The sequence below is a fragment of the Syngnathus typhle genome, linkage group LG16 (genome assembly GCF_033458585.1).
Source record: "Syngnathus typhle isolate RoL2023-S1 ecotype Sweden linkage group LG16, RoL_Styp_1.0, whole genome shotgun sequence".
In the NCBI taxonomy this organism is placed as follows: Eukaryota; Metazoa; Chordata; class Actinopteri; order Syngnathiformes; family Syngnathidae; genus Syngnathus; species Syngnathus typhle.
This window is the reverse complement of record NC_083753.1, coordinates 5172840-5192123: the sequence shown is the minus strand read 5'-3', so window position 1 is coordinate 5192123 and position 19284 is coordinate 5172840. Positions and strand designations below refer to the sequence as shown.

General features: G+C 48.5%; 3 protein-coding genes across 5 annotated transcripts; all 3 read right to left on the bottom strand.

Moving 5' to 3' along the window:
• Positions 1-479: 479 nt before the first annotated feature.
• sertad4 (SERTA domain containing 4) lies at positions 480-6788 on the bottom strand. Of its 2 annotated transcripts, none has more exons than XM_061300972.1 (4): positions 5937-6788; positions 2799-2986; positions 2566-2678; positions 480-2423 (listed from the first exon to the last, which is right to left on the bottom strand). In XM_061300972.1, exons 2-4 carry the CDS (start codon positions 2965-2967, stop codon positions 1593-1595), a joined length of 1113 nt encoding a protein of 370 aa, XP_061156956.1. In that variant the 5' UTR covers positions 2968-2986; positions 5937-6788; the 3' UTR covers positions 480-1592. The 2 variants fall into 2 exon arrangements, with proteins under 2 accessions (XP_061156956.1, XP_061156955.1); XM_061300971.1 differs by having other exon boundaries at positions 2566-2681; positions 5937-6780.
• A 528-nt stretch (positions 6789-7316) lies between these two features.
• syt14a (synaptotagmin XIVa) lies at positions 7317-16778 on the bottom strand. Of its 2 annotated transcripts, none has more exons than XM_061300968.1 (9): positions 16636-16778; positions 16478-16548; positions 15606-15653; positions 14374-14526; positions 13743-13979; positions 11086-11357; positions 10535-10984; positions 10250-10439; positions 7317-8809 (listed from the first exon to the last, which is right to left on the bottom strand). In XM_061300968.1, exons 1-9 carry the CDS (start codon positions 16653-16655, stop codon positions 8496-8498), a joined length of 1755 nt encoding a protein of 584 aa, XP_061156952.1. In that variant the 5' UTR covers positions 16656-16778; the 3' UTR covers positions 7317-8495. The 2 variants fall into 2 exon arrangements, with proteins under 2 accessions (XP_061156952.1, XP_061156953.1); XM_061300969.1 differs by having other exon boundaries at positions 7317-8693.
• A 723-nt stretch (positions 16779-17501) lies between these two features.
• Positions 17502-19270, bottom strand: sdsl (serine dehydratase-like). The gene is made up of 8 exons (XM_061300974.1): positions 19183-19270; positions 18839-19001; positions 18736-18772; positions 18521-18660; positions 18335-18423; positions 17896-18260; positions 17731-17817; positions 17502-17644 (listed from the first exon to the last, which is right to left on the bottom strand). Exons 2-8 carry the CDS (start codon positions 18983-18985, stop codon positions 17502-17504), a joined length of 1008 nt encoding a protein of 335 aa, XP_061156958.1. The 5' UTR covers positions 18986-19001; positions 19183-19270.
• Positions 19271-19284: the final 14 nt, after the last annotated feature.

Sequence of the window (19284 nt, the reverse complement as noted above, 5' to 3'; positions counted from 1 at the left end):
GAAGTAACAATGAGAGCGCCACTGCCCCCTGCTGTAGTAAACGCGCAATTACACTTTATTCTAGTACTGCCAAAAAAAAAAGCCTGTTCCCCAGGGTCACACGCGCCCCCCCAGGAATAGCACCGCGCCCCCGCCCCACTATTTGAGAAGCACTGGTTTAGCGGCTTTCGAGCAATCTGCATGAACGTCATCCAGGAGCAATAATCCAGTCATTAGGCCACACGTGCCGAGCACTAGTAGTGGATCAAAGGGACGTTTCACTGTCCAATGTCACTGAGCGCCCGTAGATAAGAGTCTTTGGAACAGTGGCAATAATAACACGTGAGAGAAGCTTGGAGAATGGCTCATTTGCATGAGACGCGTAGGGACGCGGGCGTGCGGGTCTGCCGCTTGCTTGTCGGGTAAAGACACGACGGCGTTTGTGCCCCATCTGAAAGCTGCTCAAGGATTAACATGCTGTGATAAAGACCAAGAAGGGATTTGGCTTTTCGCAACTTTTTACTGATTTTGCCACATATCACAGAACATTTCTTTAGTAGAGGAGAAGAGAGTACTTGGACTCTTACACTTTTTTTGTTTTGTTTTGGCTTCAAAAACATAGACTTGTTCAATTCGTTCCTTGAAAAAATAACACTGGTAAGCACAGGATTTGGATGATGCAAAAAAAGGGCAGGGTGGAAGGGGGGGGGGGGGGGTACATCACTCGTCAATTTGTAAGAGTCACACATGCCAAAACAGTCATTAGTGTGTCGTCGTTGTTGTTGTCGTCGTTTGAACAGTAGATGAGAGGCAGGCAAGCAGGTAGCGAGGGAGCGAGCGAGCGAGCGAGGAAGTAACAAACACATCTAAAGTAGCTGTCAAATTAATTGGGAGTTTGAATTGTTTTGGAAAGCAAGAGCTCTTCCTCATATCTATTATTTATGTTGCTTGAACAGAAGTGAACCAAAAAAGTTGGATTTGTCACCCAGACTAACAAAGTAGCAAGAAAAAGCTGGTAATGCCGTGAATGCTAATCAAAGTGTGTATTAAAAGTGTGTTAAAAAAAAACATACAAACTAGGCTTTAAGTAAGCCAGAACAAGTGTTCTTCAAGGTCGGCTGAAGATTGCGTATGGTCAGTGCTGAGTCATCCACATCATCACTCTAATCATTTTTTTTTAAATGCATTTGGAGTGTATATTTAGTAAGAGTCTCAGCCACATTTGCTAAAGGCCACAGCATTCAACAAAATGCCAGTGTCAAGTCTTTTTTGGAACAATTACATGAAGACACGTAAAAACTTGAAGGCACTTCTGCATGATGGTTGTTTCTCTCATCTCGCTCTTGCAGCCAAATAGTGGACAGAATGTCAAGTCAGCACGATGAAAAAGAGTCAAGTCAAGTTTTGCAATGCTACATCCTATTCCAAGCACAAGCTGCTCAACTTAAGACAGAGCAAGACTGGACTTTCCATCCCTTCTCATTCAAGCACGCAATGCCAAACAGCTGAAGCTTTTTTTCGTTTCATCAGTTTGGTATTCCAGGTAAAGCTGCTCTAAGTTTCTGTCCCCAAGACTTGCAAATTGTCATTGCTGCAAAGAGTGAAGATCTCCTTCAGCACTCACAAGGTGGGCTGCCATGCGCCTCCTCTTCTGGCTCCGCCTCCTCCTGCTCTGTCACGCAGCTGTCTGCTCGTGTCCTAGCGCAAGCGTGAGCCTGCGCGGTCCTCGTCCGGCTTTTCTGCCTTGACCTAAGTCGAAGCCAATGGCTAGAAGGTCCCGCTTGTCTCCCTCCGCCCAGCTCCTCCTCCTCCTCCTCTTCATCAATTTCCTCTTCATCGTCATCGTCGTCGGGCCCATCGACCACAGTCAGTCCTAACTTCGGATGGCTGGCTATTTGAAAGGAGGAGGAGGAGGAGGAAGAGGAGGAGTGCGGCCCGGGCACTTGCCCATCATACATGGACAAAGGGAGGTGAAGGTAGTGTCCCGCAGCTGCCGCCGCCGCCGCCGCAGCGTAGATGCAGCAGCAAGTCTGGGCGCAGCCGTCGCCCAGGTCCCCTTGTCCCGCACGGTGCGTTCGGAAGCGCTTACGGAAGGGCGGGCCTGCTTGGGACGCTAAGCACATTGGCGTTGCTACCGCCGACCTGTTGAGTGCTTGCTGCTGCTGCTGCTGCTGCTGCTGCTGCTGCTGCTGCTGCTGCTGCTGCTGCTGCTGCTGCTGCTGCGTGGGGGTTGAGGGCGGCGGCGCTAAGACGCCGCCCGTTAAAAGCGGGTTGGGAGAGAAGCACCATTCGGCGCTCTGGAGCAGGATGTCGGCTCGCAGACGCCGGAGGAGGTTGTTGACCAGGACGGAGCGGCGCAGGAAAACCTCGGGGTCTTCGATGAAGCGCATCTTCTCCAGAGAGAGACGCAGAACGTGGGCACGTTCCTCCAAAACGGGGGCCACCTGACAGAGAGGACAAAAAATAAATAAAAGTCACTCCAAAACATCCAATTCAAATGTGCCTTCATCATGCATGCATGTATTAGGGGTCAGAAAAAGATTCAAGAGTTTTTAAGCCATGCTATCCCAAAGCACGAATACTTACAGTCTGGCAGTACGTCCTGAAAGTGAACGAAGCGTGGTCCTCGTCGACAAACTTCCTCTTGAAGTATGCAATTCTTGACATTGCCGCATGGTCGGGAAGTCGTCCAAAGGGACCTTCTACGGAAAGCGTGCAATGATGATTTTGTTGTATGTAAAAATGAGCCAAAAATGTCGCTATTGACAAGGTTCAAATGATTGTCATGAGGCCAAGCGGAGCAAACAAGAGTTGCTTACCATTGTGGCCCGGTTTGAGTTGGTGTTGAGCGTGGCCTGGCGAGGCACCGTTTGACGGGCACGTGCTGCTCTTCCCGCAGCGCTCCGTTTTCCATATGGGTCGGTACGTCGGGAAGGGAGGTTCTCCCTCTGGCTCCGAGAAAGGATTCATGGACAAGACCAGGGTCATCTCTTTGACTCTTTTGGCTCTAGAGAAACAGGCAATCAAATAGATCTTTCCAGTGGCTAAGATTTCTTGATGCGCTTGAAGGCTGAGCACCAATACGCATTCCTTTGTTTCCACGGGAGCTTCATGAGCATGAAAGCCCTTGTGCTTCAGGCCCACATCAAAGTATCACAGCGCTGCTATCACTCCAAAGATGTGGAGCCAGCTGTTGCAAACAGCGGCAGCGGCAGCGGCAGCTGGACTTTCTCATCACTGGCTTTCCTCCTTCAGCGAATTAAACCTGACACCCACCCGCATCAATGATTGTCTTCCATTTTAGGAGTCCATTGACATAGTACACCATTGAACTGCATTCTTGTTTTCACGTTGCTGCTTTTGCCCAGTCAATGATTCCAGCTTGGAGCCACGCACCCACCCACCGCATTGCATGACTAAGCAGTGGAAGAGCGCGTGAGAAAAGAAAGGACAACATTATCGCTAAGGACAAGCCGGTGCTTTCATTTCTTTGAAATGCCGTTGCAGAACACAACTGTGCTGTTATTGCTTTCAAACAATAGACTTGTAGAGGGGAGGGACAATTATGTCAATGGCATTGAATGCAGCCAGCCGGCCGGCCGGCCGGCCGGCCGGCCGGCCATCCATCCATCCATCCATCCATCCATCCATCCATCCATCCATCCATCCATCCATCCATCCATCCATCCATCCAGCCATCCAGCCATCCAGCCATCCAGCCATCCAGCCATCCATCCAGGGTTAATTAGCCCATCTTTTTGCCCCGTGTGCTTCTTTCCCTTCCCGCCCGCAGCTATTTTCTTCTCCGTCACCTCCCCTCACTGCCGCTGTCACCTCGTTTGCTTGGGCACAAAGAAACAAGCATGCCATCACTCTCCCTGCCCTCCGTAGGGACCTCCATCTTGACATCCTCCCCTCCCTCCTTTACTATCTCTGTCATACATAGCCCTCCTCTCCTCTCCTCCTCTCCTCTCCTCTCCTCTCCTCTCCTCTCCTCTCCTCTCCTCTCCTCTCCTCTCCTCTCCTCTCCTCTCCTCTCCTCTCCTCTCCTCTCCTCTCCTCTCCTCTCCTTTCCTCTCCATCTGTCTTCCATCCCTTCAACAGCGGTCACAATTGACAACTCAGCAAACAATGTAGGCGGAAAAAATCAACAACAAAGAGAATACAGACTGGGCAGCTTCCTTGCATGTACATTGAAACGTGTAATATGTGGCGGCGGCGGCGGCGGCACAGACAAAATGAGCAATTATTCGTGGTTGTGTGGCAGCAGGGGGGAGACGGGGAAAAAACGGATGGTTAATGAAGAAAATTGCACAAGGAGCAGAGAAGCGTCTCAGAGGCCAGTAGCGTACCTTTTTCTGGAATGTGATGTGATGAATGTGAGCTTGTGTTTTCCTGTGTCTCGGGCAAAAAAGACGAGAAAAAGAACTTGAGAGTGAAAGCATATGCGAGTGATGCACGCGTGGTGATTGTTTATCTGAGGACGCGGGAGGCGATGGAGATGCCATCAACCTTGCGAGTGTCTGGCGTGAGATCACAGAGCTGTGATGCTTGCTGTCAGGCGCCTGTCTGTCACTGCTCTTACAGGTGACGCCCACTTCTTTTCTCACTGCAGAGATGTGTCACTTCCATCTGCTCCAGCACACAGGCATGTTTCAGCCATGTTCACGGTTACGCTTGGCCCTACGTCTGGCAAAAGGCCGTCCACGCGCTAGATGTCTGCTCAGGGCCATGTTTTGAAACGCTGCTCCAGATGTGAGGCTCGGTGTCCCGCTGAGAGAGATGAATAGCTTGGGGGTGGGTGGGTGCTGCTGGCTACCTACAGGTCGACTTCCTTAATGAGCAGAAGAATCTGCGGAGAGCGAGGTATGATTGATGGAGAGAACAAGAAGGAGGGGAACACAGCAAGTGCTTGTGATAGAACTGGAGGGGCGCTGCACAAGAAATGTGCCACCCGCCGGCTTTTGAAAATGACTGCCAGAAAGCCACCATGCAGGGACAGGGAGGGCACATTGTTCCCCTGTTGGCACCTTGTCAATTGAAAGTGGCTATTCTCTACAACTTTTTCCCTCCTTTTTCCATCCATCCATCTATCCATCTATCCATCTATCCATCTATCCATCTATCCATCTATCCATCTATCTATCTATCTATCTATCCAGCTATCCATCTATCCAGCTATCCATCTATCCATCTATCCAGCTATCCATCCATCCCTCTACTCTAACACAGTCCATGCAGAAGGGACGCTACAGCTTATCTTTAGGAATATGTCTCTCGGAGCTGGCCAGCCCTCCACAAAGAGCAAAATGATAGATGGATGGTCAAGCAGCGCTCAGGGAATGAAAATGTTTTCAAAGAACAACTGCAGCCAGCTTTGCAAGAGGCAGGATTCAAAACAAGCAAAACAATCAAGTGACGCTGGACAGACAAACGTACGCCATGTCTCATGCACTCAACCAGTCAACCAGTCAGTCAGTCAGTCAGTCAGTCAGTCAGTCAGTCAGTCAGTCAGTCAGTCAGTCAGTCAGTCGATCCACTCATGAACTGAGCCGGTTCACTGATCATTCTTAAGGAAAGCTATGACAGGTTCATCCACAAGTGGACACAATCTAGTGCACTAAAAGTATCAAGATCATTTGCCCTTTTTTCTCAGCGACTGTCCGCAGCGGTTGAAAGAAATCCTCCAATCTGGCAAGATAGTTGCACTACATTTCCTTGTAGTGCACTGGTGGTACAATGACAATCGGGGCATTCTACTCTAGTCTATATCAAAGACCGTATCTGAAACACAACAACAACAAAGCACAAAGATCGATCGCATTGGTTTGGGGATTCTTCCGATAGTAAACACGAGAGAGAGAGAAAAAAAAAACTTGACATGTCAAGCTCGATTGTACTGCAATGACAGCTTCGTGATATGCAGCGCATCAAATCATTCAATTCCTTTGGTTTACCTGAGTTGAATTGCCTTGGTATCTGCCTCCACAATTGCTTTTCAGGTGGACACCAAATCCCAGCGCAGCAATTAAAATAATAATAATAAATAAAACGCCAAAGCAAACAAAATGTGTATGCGTTGTTTCCAGACTGGACGGAAAACAGGAAATATGTCGAGACGCGCGTTTCCACACGCCAAGAGAATCCTCGCGCGCCGTCCGTGCGTCCGTCCGTCCGTCCGTCCGTCCAAAAGGTATTTTCCGATTCCTTCAATAAGGGGGCACTAATTAGTCATTGCGTCCATGGAGAACATGCAAAGACGTGGTGGGCCAGCGCTGCTGATGTCTGGGCTGGCTGGCTGGCTGGCTGGCTGGCTGGCTGGCTGGCTGGCTGGCTGGTTGGCTGGCTGGCTGGCTGGCTGGCTGGCTGGCTGGCTGGCTGGCTGTCTCTCTTCTTGTGGCTGTGCAGACAGGGAGAGGAAAGGAAAAACAACACGTAGCCAGCCGCGTCGCAGTCGCATCTCTTCAAGTCAACTGCTGCTGTGAGGCGTTCGAGGACACCTCGTAATTTATCACACTGGTCAGATGGGAGACCCGAAGAAACGAAGACGATGCAGCTGACTTGTCTTTTTTGCCCTCTTAGTTGTTGTTGTTGTTGTTGTTGTTTTGTTTATAAAGTTTAAAGGCACAGATGAAAACAATTTATGATCATCAGGTTCGGTGGGATTACATGGAACGGGCACTGGATCTAGTAGTATTTTCTTTCTTTCCAACACCACGTAGAGATATTTTAGCACCACTTTTTGGACGGGTGCGGTGGTTGCAAGGATGCGAGCGAGAAAAACAGAGGGGAAGGTGGGAGAGGGGAGGGAGCAAATCCCCCCTCTCTCATCTGTTGTGCATTTCCCCTCCCTTTGATTCCGCAAGCATGCAGCCACTGAATGTTATTTTCCAGCATTTCTTCCCCGAAGCGTTTTGTTCCGTGTTCAGCTGTGGAATGTGACGCTAACCCCCAAAGAACTTCTGATCTTATTTTTTTCTGATCAAGTTTTTTTTATTGACGTCTGCCAAAATGACAAGATTTGTCTCGCATCAAATCAATCCATCCATGGGCACACACACGTCACGTGCTTATCGTTTGCAGAGATGGATGATAACAGAAGTCAATGATAAATGATATATGATAAAGAAGGTGTCTGAGCCCAAAGCGTGACCAAATTTGCCGTAATTGCTCTCGTGTCATTTTGATGATTTGAATAGCAAAAGCTGTCAAATCATCTCAATTGCAATGAAATGAGCCAAACGAATGAAGCCAAGTGAAATGGCTGCTCCACCTGTTGGTTGCTTGCTGGTGATGCGGTGTAAGAGCGGCATGGCGATGGAAAAGAAAAAAACCTCTCACCTTTTCCCCCTCCGTTTTATTAAACAGTTCAAAGTGTTTCTTTGTTTGTTTATGTGCAAACAAATGACATCCATCAAGAATAAGAAATGAATTACATTTGTCGGCCCAAGTACATGAAGACCATATCTATCTATATCACAGGTTAAGAAACAAAAAGGCACCGATGCCCTTCTGCAGCGTTTGATGAGGTGACAAAGAACAGTCAATGACTGCTATGGTGTCCAAATGAGCTCAGGTTCTGTGCCATTGGTGCTTCTGTTGTCACGGTTTGTGCTAGATGTGCTTCAATTTGTAGGGAGGATCAACGTCAACGACAGGCTTCCGTCTCACTCTGGAAGAGGTGTACAAAATTTCAACTACGGTCCCAAAAACAATGAAATCACAAATGACCGATCTTATCAAATAAATGGCAGCAGCAGCACCGCATAAGTGAGTCATTAAGAAATGCCTTTGTACGTTTTCCTCCCCATTATAATTGATACAAAAATAGATAGAAAACATTTAGTCCACATAAAGGACACAGTCAACGAACAATCAATAAGTGGCTTCTTATTTGGTGAAGACCCCAAAGTCCAATTGGATCTGGCTCTGTAGTCTACCTTTCAACACACACGAAACTGCACAGAGCACAAGCACGGCACTTCATAGATGTTTGTGCACAATACATGAGGGGAGAAAGTGGCTCGCTTTGAATTTTCTTCATATTGCAGTTTGAGGAATGATGCAGCACACTTGTTTGTTTCTGATTTGGCTTCCAAAGCAGCAAAGCAGCAAAGCAGTCGCATAGCACCACACTTGGCATCACTAAGGATGGAAGCTGTCGCCTTGCCTCCAACAGGTCCACTTCCATAAAGCAATGGAAACAATTTGGAAATAGTTATCTACATATGATTTCTTCGTTTTTCAAGAAACAATGGAAAAAAAAATTGCCTATCCAAATTTACAAAAAGCTTTGATGATGAAAGATCGAACTTAGAGTTCAGACACAGTGCCCAACGTTGTATAGCTTTTGTGTTCTCTGAGCACAGTAGAGTCTTTCTGTGTTTCCAGCTTGCATTCAATTGAATTGAATTGAATTGAATTGAAATTAAAGAGTGAGCGGCGGTTCCAATTGTTAGCGTATTTGCCACCCAGTTCAGGTGACAAGACCCCTTGTGCTCTTATGCTTGTGTACGTTAGGACTCTAACAGACTATGCCAGCGGCAAATCTGCTGTCCTTTGGACTCTTTCATCAAAGTCCAGTGGGTGAGCTCTTCCTCTCCGGAGCTGTTGAGCCCAAGAGAGATCCAGCCGATCATCTCCTTCCGTTTCATGTTGCGTTTGTTGTAGACGGAGAGGATGAGCGTTACGTCCGAAAGCTGGAAAAGGGCAACCTGGAAGACAAAGGTCTCTTTGTAGGTTGGGTTGGCTTGGCCTCGACAGATGGATGTTTTGCACTTGGACATCTCGTGGCCCATGGAGTTCAGTAAGGTCAGCTTAACGTACGTGTCTGAACGAGAAAGCAAAAGAGCTCCAATTAGAACAGGCGGGCAGGCAGGCAGGCGGGCGGGCAGGCAGGCAGGCAGGCAGGCAGGCGGGCGGGCAGGCAAGCAGGCAGCCACGCAGGCAGCCACGCAGGCAGGCAGGCAGGCAGGCAGGCAGGCAGGCAGGCAGGCAGGCAGGCAGGCAGGCAGGCAGGCAGGCAGGCAGCCACGCAGGCAGGCAGGCAGGCAGGCAGGCAGACGTCATTTGTCTACAAGCAAACATTTCATGCAAAATGATGTCATGATGTCTCTCAATTGCCTGAATCAAATGACAAATACTTGCTCCCAGTCATTTGTGTATAGGATCATTTCCTCCTGCTCTAACGCAAAGCGTTCCTCAAGGAACTCAAAGGGGACAAGAAGCTTTTCTTCGGTCTTGTTGCTATGCAACTGCCGAAGCTCAACATACTTTTAAATGCTAAAAGGGGCCAGAAAAAGCCACTGACATGGATGAGGAAAAGAAATGATTCCGAAAACGATGGCAATAGTGGTGACAGGTCTGTGGTGTTCTTTTTAAATGCAGGTAAATATATGTTGCTAAAGATATTTTGTGTGGCTTGTCAGGTGAAAAATAGGCTGCGCATTGGAATGAAAGCAAATGAGGCAGGAATGAAGGTAAAGGAGGGAATGGCAATGGCTCTGAGAGACGTTGGCCCCTCGTCGACAAGTTAACAATAATCGTCCGTCTAGGATGGAATCCAGAGCTTGAATAGCTCGCTCGGCTTTCATACTGTTGAGTGGCAGCTGCCTTTCAATACCTCCCTCCCTCCCTCGCAGCCTTCAAAGATACTTTCAGTGGCTCTCTTTGACATAAAGGCACTGAAAATAGCCTCCAGTTCTTTTTTGACACCTGCGGAATGCAAGCGGTCAGCCACGGACGCCACTTTGCTATTGTTGGGAATGAGAGGAGGGGCTGGTGCAGCAGCGGCAGCGGCAGCAACAGCGGCAGCAGCAGCAACAGCAACAGCAACAGCAGCAGCAGCAGCAGCAGCAAATGATCATACTAATGTTTTGCAAGAGGGGAAACATGCAAGGATTTCAGGCACAGGTGATCACATGCAAGGAAGCATTCAGCTTTCAAACGAGATGATGGAAATGGAGTTCAATCAGTCAATTGGTTCTCCATCCATGAAGACAGACTGAAAGGCGTGTCATCCGAAGCAGGGTCGCCGCCACTCACCTCTGATGATATAAACCTGTCCAGCTATCAAGTGTTTGAGACAACAGAACAGTCCGTCTGACAACAAGGGTTGGGCAGCAGTAAGAAAAAGAGCAAACCAAAGCATCAAATAGGATGACCACGTTGGAAGCAAAGACACAAGATGCCCGGCCGATGCAAGGGGAGAAAAAGGCTTGAGCAGAGGATCTTTCAACATGCTGGCCACATGGAAAATGTCAATACTTACTGGGTGGCTTATTGCTAGCCAGGTTCTTGAAATGAATGCCCTTGATGACTTCCACAGAGAGATGTCCGGTCGCGGCGTTGTACACCAGGCCCAGCAGGATTTCCGGGGTGGTACTTGGACTGAGCGACGGGAAGGACGAGGCGCTTTCGCTGCACGACGTCTCCGAGAGACTCGTTTGGGAGTCGGCGCCCTGCGAGTTTGACACCTTGGTAAGTCTGTTTGTTGCTTTCCAAAATAATTCCAGATGATCCCTGAAACAATTGGAGAGTCGGCTTTTATACTTACTCGGTAGGCGCGGCACGGATCGAGACTGACCGGCACGGACATTTTCCCCTGGAGCTTGAGCTTGGTGAGAGAAAAGACATTTTGGCCCAGCACCTTCTCTTTCTTCATCCTGCGCATACTGTAAAGGCGAAATCGGATGGCGTAGTTGCCGATCATCTCGGACTCCATGTGGCAAAAGTGGAAGGTCTCTGTGAAGAGAGGGCACGGGCCTCTTTGGACAGCGCTTTTTGCCCGCTGTTTCTTTGTGGGCAGCAGCACCAAGTGGACCTGCCAGGAGATGTTGCCCGTGTGTTTTAGAGTGGGCAGGTCCGTTATGGCCACGATGGTCACCGCCAGCTGCTGCTCCTCCGGATCGTAGTCAAAGACCACATCCAGAGTCCCGTACTTTGCACCCTGATCCGCTCGGTAGGCTTTGGGGAGCCGTGCTGCTGAACCGCGGCCTGACGTCTCCTGAAGGGACACGGCGATGAGATCACGCGTGGCCTGGCTTGGCTTGGCCTGGCCTGGCCTGGCCTGATTGCATTTACTCGCACATGTGCGTCAGCATTTACCTCCGGACCGAGGACAGCCGTACTGTCACTCGGTACATCCTCCTCGTAGCCCTTGTTGAAATGACTTTCCGTCTCGTGTCCGTCGCTTCCCTCGCTGGGACATTTGCGAAAGGAAAGGCGGGGGCTCCCGCTGGTCAGGGACGGATCGCACTTGGCGTCGCCCAGCTCCGACAGCGTGTAAGACATCCTGGGAGAGCCGTTTTCATCCTGATATGGCGGCGGTTGGAGTTCGTCCAGGGGAGGTGTCCGCCTCATCCTCTGGATGCAGTTTGCTGGTGGAGTCGCAAACATTACTCGGAGTCAGAAAAATCTTGAACAACAACATCAAACCTATTTTCATTGTCCAATCTGGATTTGCGCAACAGCTGACACTGTCATACTCCCATCGGGACCCTTGCAGAAAAGAAGAGAGGGGGGGGGGGGGAAAGCAGCCTCTGTTTCCAAAGTTTTGGAAAAAGCTCACCAACTTATTGTTTCTAGCTCTCTCTCTGAAATTCTTGGAACCCTCCGTCTCGTGTCAGGCAGTGAGACGTCAGCTCAAAGTGGCACATAGGTCTCAGCAGCAGATATGCTGCACCATGCCGAGGCAAGGGAGTCTTGACTAAGTGTCATTGAGGGCTTGATAAAAGAAGCAAAACAATTTGGAACATTTTCTTCCTCCTGCCGAGACGGGCGGAGGGTGGATTTGACGGAAGCTGCCGCGTAAAGGCGTCACTCACTTTTTCCTGCACCCTGCTAATTGGAATGCTTACAATTCCACATTCCTTCTCACAAATTGAGGAAGCAGCAGAACACTACAAAAATGAATAGTGTATGATTGCGTTTGCCAGAAGCAGCACACAATCAAATGTGTTGTACTTTTCACCATTTTCAAGCCTTATTCAATAGATTAGTTTGGTTTCTATTCCAATTTAACAATACGAGTCTTATCTATGGTGGGGATTTCCACGCTCGGCTCCAAATGATTCGTCTCTTGCCAGCTGTGCGACATATCAAGCGTGAACCCCTCTTTTCTTCGCTTGTTTTTCTGCCTTGCCCCCTCGGAGAATGGCGAGCAATTAGGCGCACTGGGGAGCGAAAGCGTCCACACCGAGCGCCACATCTCTCAATGGAAACAATGCTGAGTCATTGCCGAGAAAAAGAAAAGCCGTTGTTGAAGTTGGATGACGCATTGTCATCATTTGACAGGTTCATTATGTGGCCGTCATCATCCATATGGGTGCGTCCTTTTTCCATCAGTTGACGCTTAACGGCTGGCTCGGTGTGCACATTAGGAGTAACCAGCTGAGTTTTGGAGGAGGCGTCACGTGGCCTTCCTGTTCATCAGTAATTGCTCAATTCTTTAGCAAAGAATCACTGATGATGAGCTAGCTCCTCTGGTGACAATACAAGGAATCACTCAACAGGAAATTAGAGACGGAAATGACACCATGCACATGTCCTCCAACAAAGTCAAATGGGAAAGTGTGTTTGTATTGTCGTCCCATTTTAGGGAGCTGGGAAATCACGAAAAATGAACACCAATCGTTTCATCTCGTTCAGATGCTAGCGAAGCTATAACAAGCAAATATTCATTAGGCGTCCTTATTCCAACATCCAAAATGCATTTTGCAGTTGTCTCAGTATGAATTGCAAGTTGTCGTCCTTTGTCAGTCATGGAAGGAAGGAAGGAAGGAAGCAAGCAAGCAAGGAAGAAAGCAAAGAAGGAACCAAGGCAGGACACAAAGTATTCATAATTCAGCAGCATATTCTAACAAGGCTTTAAATAGATTGCCCTAGACGTCGGTTCAGTCTTTCTTATATAACGGGAAGGTAGTTCACACCCCGTGCAGTCGTTTCAAATGTCGAAACATCTTCCTTTTTGGGGTTGTGGGGTAACAGCCTCATCGAAAGCCTCTGACGTTTCTACAGCCATAAACTTCAAACTTAAATCCTATTCCAGAATCCAGAGCTGGACAGAATATTTTTTCGACAGACACAAAATCATGAAACAGGCTTGGACAAAAATTATTATGACGACTATGATGATGAAGCATTTGAAGAATTTCACCATAGGGACAAGTTCAAGCAGTGTTGAACAAGGAAATAAGCAAGTTAAGACTGTTAAGTGCCACAAAGCTTGCGGGAGAAAGTCCTTGGCTCGGTGTTCACACATGTCAAAATGAAGTGGAAAACTGGCTTGATGTTACATATTTTGCCATATCTAGATGTTGAACTCAACATTGGGCTGAGAATTGCACCATTTCTTATTGACATCAACAGGGCCCTCTCTCAAGCAAAATTGAAGCATGCTGTTGCTTATTGTCAGTCATCTTTTGTTAGCTCATAAGTAAATCAATAAAGGCAGGGAATAAAGAGACTAGTGCAAATAGGCTAGAAGCGCTTCACATGTGAATAAGTCCAAAGGCAATTTTCCCGGAGCCGTGAAAGAAGGAAAAAAAAAAACCACACGATGCACTATGCAGACAGTTGACTGTCTCATAAGCCTCCCATGGAGAGTGTGCTGAACGAGAGCTCCGCTTTGATCCCCTCTCCAAGTCCACTGTGTCTAAACTTTCTTTGCAAGTTGTGAAGTGGACTGAAAAAGAATCTGGATGAATGATGAAAGTGAATGCTGGAGATGGATTAGGCGGGGGGGGGCATAGAAGTGCACTTACCGACATCAGCTGAGGCGTCACTGCTGTAGCCGTCATAATGGGCCATCAGCGGACTGTACTTGCGGCGCTTCTCCCACCTGAAGCGTCCCGCGTGTTTGCCGCACACCTTGGCTCCTCCTCCTCGGAGACCTTGGGCCCGGCTCACCGCTTCTTGATACTGACCCATCACTTGGTCCTCGCTGTCTGATGATGATGACGATGAGACGTGCTGGTCGGCGGCGTCAGCGTCAACCTTTTCTGTTGGCAGAAAAACAATGCAAATTGTTATCCAAACAAATGCAGCTGCTGAGTTTCCATGTTGTCTGATGACATGGAAGCTTCATTTGGTTTTGTTCCCCCTCCCTTGTTCCTTGTTTTAGATTTTGCCTCTCAAATATAACATGAATCAAAAGTCTGTGTGGGGCTGGCTGCATTTTTTTGGGACTTTATCTTTAGTGGGCATTTGGGAGGATTGTGCCATTTACTTGTAGATTAGATTTAGTAGAACGGCCACAAGAGGGCATCAATACCTTGGAACAAGGCCGCTATTGCTACTCCCCAAGTACATGAATTTAGTGACATGCTGCCCTAGCTGAGATTTTAAAGTCATGACAGAAAAGGCAGCAAGCACCTGGCAATGGATGTTGTTCACCTTGCAATTGTGGGCTTTTCCTCAAGTCATCAAGGCACTGAAGGCTCCTTGCATTCTCCAGCGTCAACTTGTTGTTGAGGTACCAGAAGAGAAGCGTCATGAGGATAATAAAGAGCCCGATGGCTGTCAGAAATCCAAGCACCTCCGGTGAGACTATGAAACACAGCATACGTCCATTTCATGGGTGCAACCACATTGAACATTCCATAGGTGCCATGCATCGGAATGTGGCGGATAAAAAGGTGAAATTCGTGGCAAACCGAGTTGCACTCAAGTTAAGAGACGGTTGGCAGCCTTTGGGCTCGATTGTCCATGATGTCTTATCTGCATGGAGACTGTTGCCATGATGAATATCAAAACGGGGAAACGTGGCACTCATAGACGCCCACACTCTCCGCAGGCAGGCAGGCAGCCACGCAGGCAGCCACGCAGGCAGCCACGCAGGCAGCCACGCAGGCAGCCACGCAGGCAGCCACGCAGGCAGCCACGCAGGCAGCCACGCAGGCAGCCACGCAGGCAGCCACGCAGCCAGGCAGGCAGGCAGGCAGGCAGGCAGGCAGGCAGCCACGCAGGCAGGCAGGCAGGCAGGCAGCCACGCAGGCAGCCACGCAGGCAGCCACGCAGGCAGGCAGGCAGGCAGGCAGGCAGGCAGGCAGGCAGGCCTGAGCACTCTCACTCGCACACACTCCCACGCGTGTTCAGAGAACAATTGCGCACCCTGCTACTGCACTGATTAAACAAACACGCAACAGAGTGAAAAGCACCCAAACTACAACACGACAAAGTTGAAGAAGTCACCAAGAAAAGAAAAAAGGACATCATGGCACAAATACAACTTTGACAAACGGTTCAACCATGCGGGGCTATGTGGGGCGTAAAAGCCAGAAATGCATTTGCTCCATATAATGTAGCCAACGCAGGAAAACGGAGGTTCCAGAGTTTTTCCAAAATCAACGAAAGCAGTTAGCAGCTAATCTAATGGAACCTTTTGGACGCTGTCGCTCATTTTTCTTGACTCGAGTGGAAAAGGTAGAGTCCATGAACCGGCGAATAATGACTCACGTTTGGTACATGGCATGACAAAAGAGCACAATCAGAGGCCAGCACAATGACAAGGACAATCAAGATGAATAAGATCAAACGGAAGGCTTAGTCAATGTACGTACAAGAAACAAATCATGGTTGAGCTGAAGTTTGTTTGGGCTCAAAGATAGACTCCACGCCCTGCGTACCTTTTCTGATGCAGATCAACTCATGTACTCCACAGCTCCGCTCGCCCCCTGGAAAGACAACGCATTTCAATGAGCCCCCCGAGACATGATGATGAAAACAGAACAAATGTGACAGTGAAGGGGAGAGGACAGTAAGAGTGCTTATGACCTCCAACACAAGGGAAAAACGGCCCCACTTTGCCAATGTCCCATGACCAAAGTGAGAAAAGACGTGAGCCGTAAGCGGTCAAGGTGTTGCGTTTATACGTTTGAGCTAACAAGGTCCTTTCCACCTCATGTTAGGCTTTGTTTTGTCCATGTAACAAAAATATAGCCGTTCACGATTTTGTTTCAAAGGGGCACAATTCCATTTTCTCAATTCCAAGACCCTGTGACTGTATAATACGTGGGATCATCGAAGCACGATTACACAAATCATTCTAACCCATATTGTGTATTTGAATATGAAATTGAACAGCAGAACTATCTCATCGAGCAAAAACCATACGAGCATTCTGTGATTACAAAGTGGAGCGTTCCTTTTCAATGGGCCTCGTTTGAGTGCCGTTTCGCCACCATAGCTGCTGCGTTCAAGCCACAAAGTTACGTGCGCCCACTTCACAAAGATCGCTATCAAACATTCGATAGAAACGAAGGGATGGCCAATATTGAGATTCGCACGACATGGCAAGGAATCACAACGGAGCTGTCCTTTCAGCACCCACACCGCGAGACTGGACTCCACTGCTAACGTTTAGCAATGAAACTTCATTCAACCAAGCGCTTATTATTTTGTTGAAGCTAGCTTTTAACCATGACAAGTTCCACATGGCAGGTATTGATGGCAGCGGAGGGGAATCGAGAAAGAAGAGAGACGCTTTACGCCGACTTACCGTCAAGCGCCATGATGTTGTGTTTTGGACTCAACCAAATCAGGCGGCGAAGAGGGGGGAGGGGGCTACCACTGCAACAGAGAGAATCGGGGTGTTGGTTTAGTCACTTGTGAAAATCCCGAGGGAGGGAGGGAGGGAACGAAACATAACGTGCCAACCTGATTTGAACAGACTTCATGGCAGCGAGCACAAGTTGGCTGGACGTTCAATTCTTGAAAAAATAAAATTCTTGAATGTCGTTCTTACCGTCTGTGTTAGGGACCGTCCACAATTGACATGACCTCATGTGAGACAAATCATCGTACATCAAATGAGTCCCATGAATTCAAATGGCAATTCATCACACACTGATTTCAAATGGTTGCAAAGGAAGCCAACAGCTTTGTCATTCTTGAGAACAACTAGTCGGAAACCAACCCTAACCATGAGTCATTTCCTCCACTCTCCTCATGTGAAATCACATTCATCACAGTTACAGCCAGAAAATGAATATACAAGGTGGATCCTTGAAAACAATACAGTAAATAACCTAATTCCTTGTCTTCTTCCCATCTGAAAATGATTCTGAAAGTGGTGATGGAAGTACACACACACATGGAGGTACAGTGACTCAATCGTTACATAATAAGACGGACACTTAACCCACATTCGGAACATAATGCGTAGCGACAAGCATTCCAGAAAATGATCAATCACGTCAAGGCTCGTTATTTTCGCTCAGCCAGGGCTATTCATATTCTACTGCCATTAAAAAGAACATCGAAGCAGGAAAGTCAAATGCATGTATTTCTGTGAGAAACGGCAAAAGGATTTCATGGGGCAGAATAATGGACAGCGACGCCACCTAGCGGGCAACCATGATAATCAAACCTTTTTTGGACCCCATTCCATTGTCCCCAAATCGACGTTTAGTTCGGGTATATCGTGAAATATTGTATCATCTTTCATACAGCTCTCGTTCAACTGCCTTTGCAAGAAAATGTAATCAAAGCATTTTAAAAGGTACATTTTTGAAGGAAAACAATCACTGTTCTGCATTTTTCTGATGCACACCAAATATGGCCTTTTTCTGCAACTTTTGTTTCAGTTGAGATAGTTGCTCCGCATTGACGTTGCAGCCGCCACACACAATTACCAGCAGGGGGCGCAAGCGAGCCGGTAGACGACCTAAAATGGGAGTGGACACAAGCAAGTACGTGTGTGCTTTAGCTCTTGGGAAAGTCAAGAGTGAACTAACTCACTAACTAACTAACCTTCCGCCTGTAATCGGTGCACAACCCGGCTGTAGACTGCTGCCAGTGTGGCGCCGCATGCCATTTCCACCAGGACACGCTGGTCATCTAATAAATGTCCACACAGGCCGAAGAAAAAACCTTTCACCTTCCTTGAACAAAATGCCCTTGAGAAGATCCACTCACCCAAGAAGGTCTCCACGGCATGAAGAGCCTGCTGGTCAGTCACCACTTCAGAAATGATAGTGACCTCTTGGCTCCGACTGTATTCAAAGGCTTTTGCACAAACTCTCTTTGCGCCGAGACTTTTCGCTTCACTGGTGATGTCGTCCAAGGTAACCATCCTTCCGGCCTTAAGTGACGCGTTCAAACAATCTGCGCCGAGCGTTTCCATGGCGATGATGGGCACGTCCATCCAGCCCACATCCTTCAGGCCCTGGACCACCCCACAGAGGAGCCCCCCTCCGCCCACTGATAGCAGCACCGCTCCAGGCTTGACATTTGGACCCAACGTGGCTGCGGCCTCGGCCACCAGACTAGAATGGCCCTTCCTTTAGGCAGGGGGAGGAAGATGGGAAAGATTTCGAGCAGCAACTCGAGTGCTGAGGAGGCGATGACGACCTACCATATCAAGGGATGATCAAAGGGAGGCACGTAGGACAAGCCCTCCGTTTCCACTAGTCGGAGAGCCTCGGCGTTTGCATCATCCCAAACCTGCGCGCAGTGGCTTTTGCTTTTCATCGTAGCATCGACTAGATTCAATAATGCAACTCAAAGAGCCTGTTGAGGTCCAAATAGTAAAGACTTTGACCTTGCCCACAATCTTGACAAGAGCACCTTGATCCTCCAGTCTCTGGACAACAAAATGAGGCGTGGAGGAGGGAATTAGGACGGTGGCCGGCACGCCCATCTTTCGGGTGGCGTAGGCAGCCGCCATCCCGGCATTTCCACCTGAAAGAAGAAATGGTGCGACACAACTACGGTACCGCCGCTATTGAAAATATGAGGAGGGAGGCTCTCGGAAACCTGAGGAGCAGACAAATCCTTTGGACTGTGACTTGAGCTGCAGAAAGGAGGGCAAGCAAGATGAGAGGGAAATTCCCAAATCGATGCAAGGTGTGTAGCATACCTGTTGGCACAAGTAGCCGATGCCACGAATCTTGAAAGAACCAGAGGGCTGGCAATTCTCCATTTTCAGATACACCGTGGTTCCCACATGTTTGGACATTGCAGCACTCTCAAGCAAGGGCGTGTTGATGTGGAAATGTTCAGCCATGATGCCACAACGTGCACTGCACTCAAAAGTTGTTTTCCAATTCATTCAAACGTTTAGTCGAGTGCAAAGTGCATCTGAGCTGAACTTCTTTTTTTCGGACCACATCCGTTATGGTGCTTTGACGGCTTTGCACACCGACACTTGACAACTTGAGACGGGTGGAGCAATTCAAAAGGTTCACATCATTGGCGACTTACCACAATATGGCGTTTTGGACCTGCCGCTCGCTGGCTGCGAGACAACTGCACGACGTGCACGAAATTGCTTTCTTCTTTTACTTTAGCGACTGATTGCGTTAT

Excerpts from the sequence above, each read along its gene's own strand:
- syt14a (XM_061300968.1), bottom strand. The coding sequence starts at position 16,655 with ATGAAGTCTGTTCAAATCAG. Across the intron at positions 16,549-16,635 it reads ATGAAGTCTGTTCAAATCAG|TGGTAGCCCCCTCCCCCCTC; the intron begins GTTGGCACGTTA and ends TCTCTGTTGCAG. Across the intron at positions 8,810-10,249 it reads GGCTAGCAATAAGCCACCCA|ACACGTACGTTAAGCTGACC; the intron begins GTAAGTATTGAC and ends TTTCTCGTTCAG.
- sdsl (XM_061300974.1), bottom strand. The coding sequence starts at position 18,985 with ATGGCTGAACATTTCCACATCAACACGCCCTTGCTTGAGAGTGCTGCA. Across the intron at positions 18,661-18,735 it reads AGGATTTGTCTGCTCCTCAG|GTGGAAATGCCGGGATGGCG; the intron begins GTTTCCGAGAGC and ends TTCTTCTTTCAG. Across the intron at positions 17,645-17,730 it reads GCACCGATTACAGGCGGAAG|GTCGTCTACCGGCTCGCTTG; the intron begins GTTAGTTAGTTA and ends CTCCCATTTTAG.
- sertad4 (XM_061300971.1), bottom strand. The coding sequence starts at position 2,967 with ATGACCCTGGTCTTGTCCATGAATCCTTTCTCGGAGCCAGAGGGAGAA. Across the intron at positions 2,682-2,798 it reads ACTCAAACCGGGCCACAATG|AAGGTCCCTTTGGACGACTT; the intron begins GTAAGCAACTCT and ends CGCTTTCCGTAG. Across the intron at positions 2,424-2,565 it reads TCAGGACGTACTGCCAGACT|GTGGCCCCCGTTTTGGAGGA; the intron begins GTAAGTATTCGT and ends CCTCTCTGTCAG.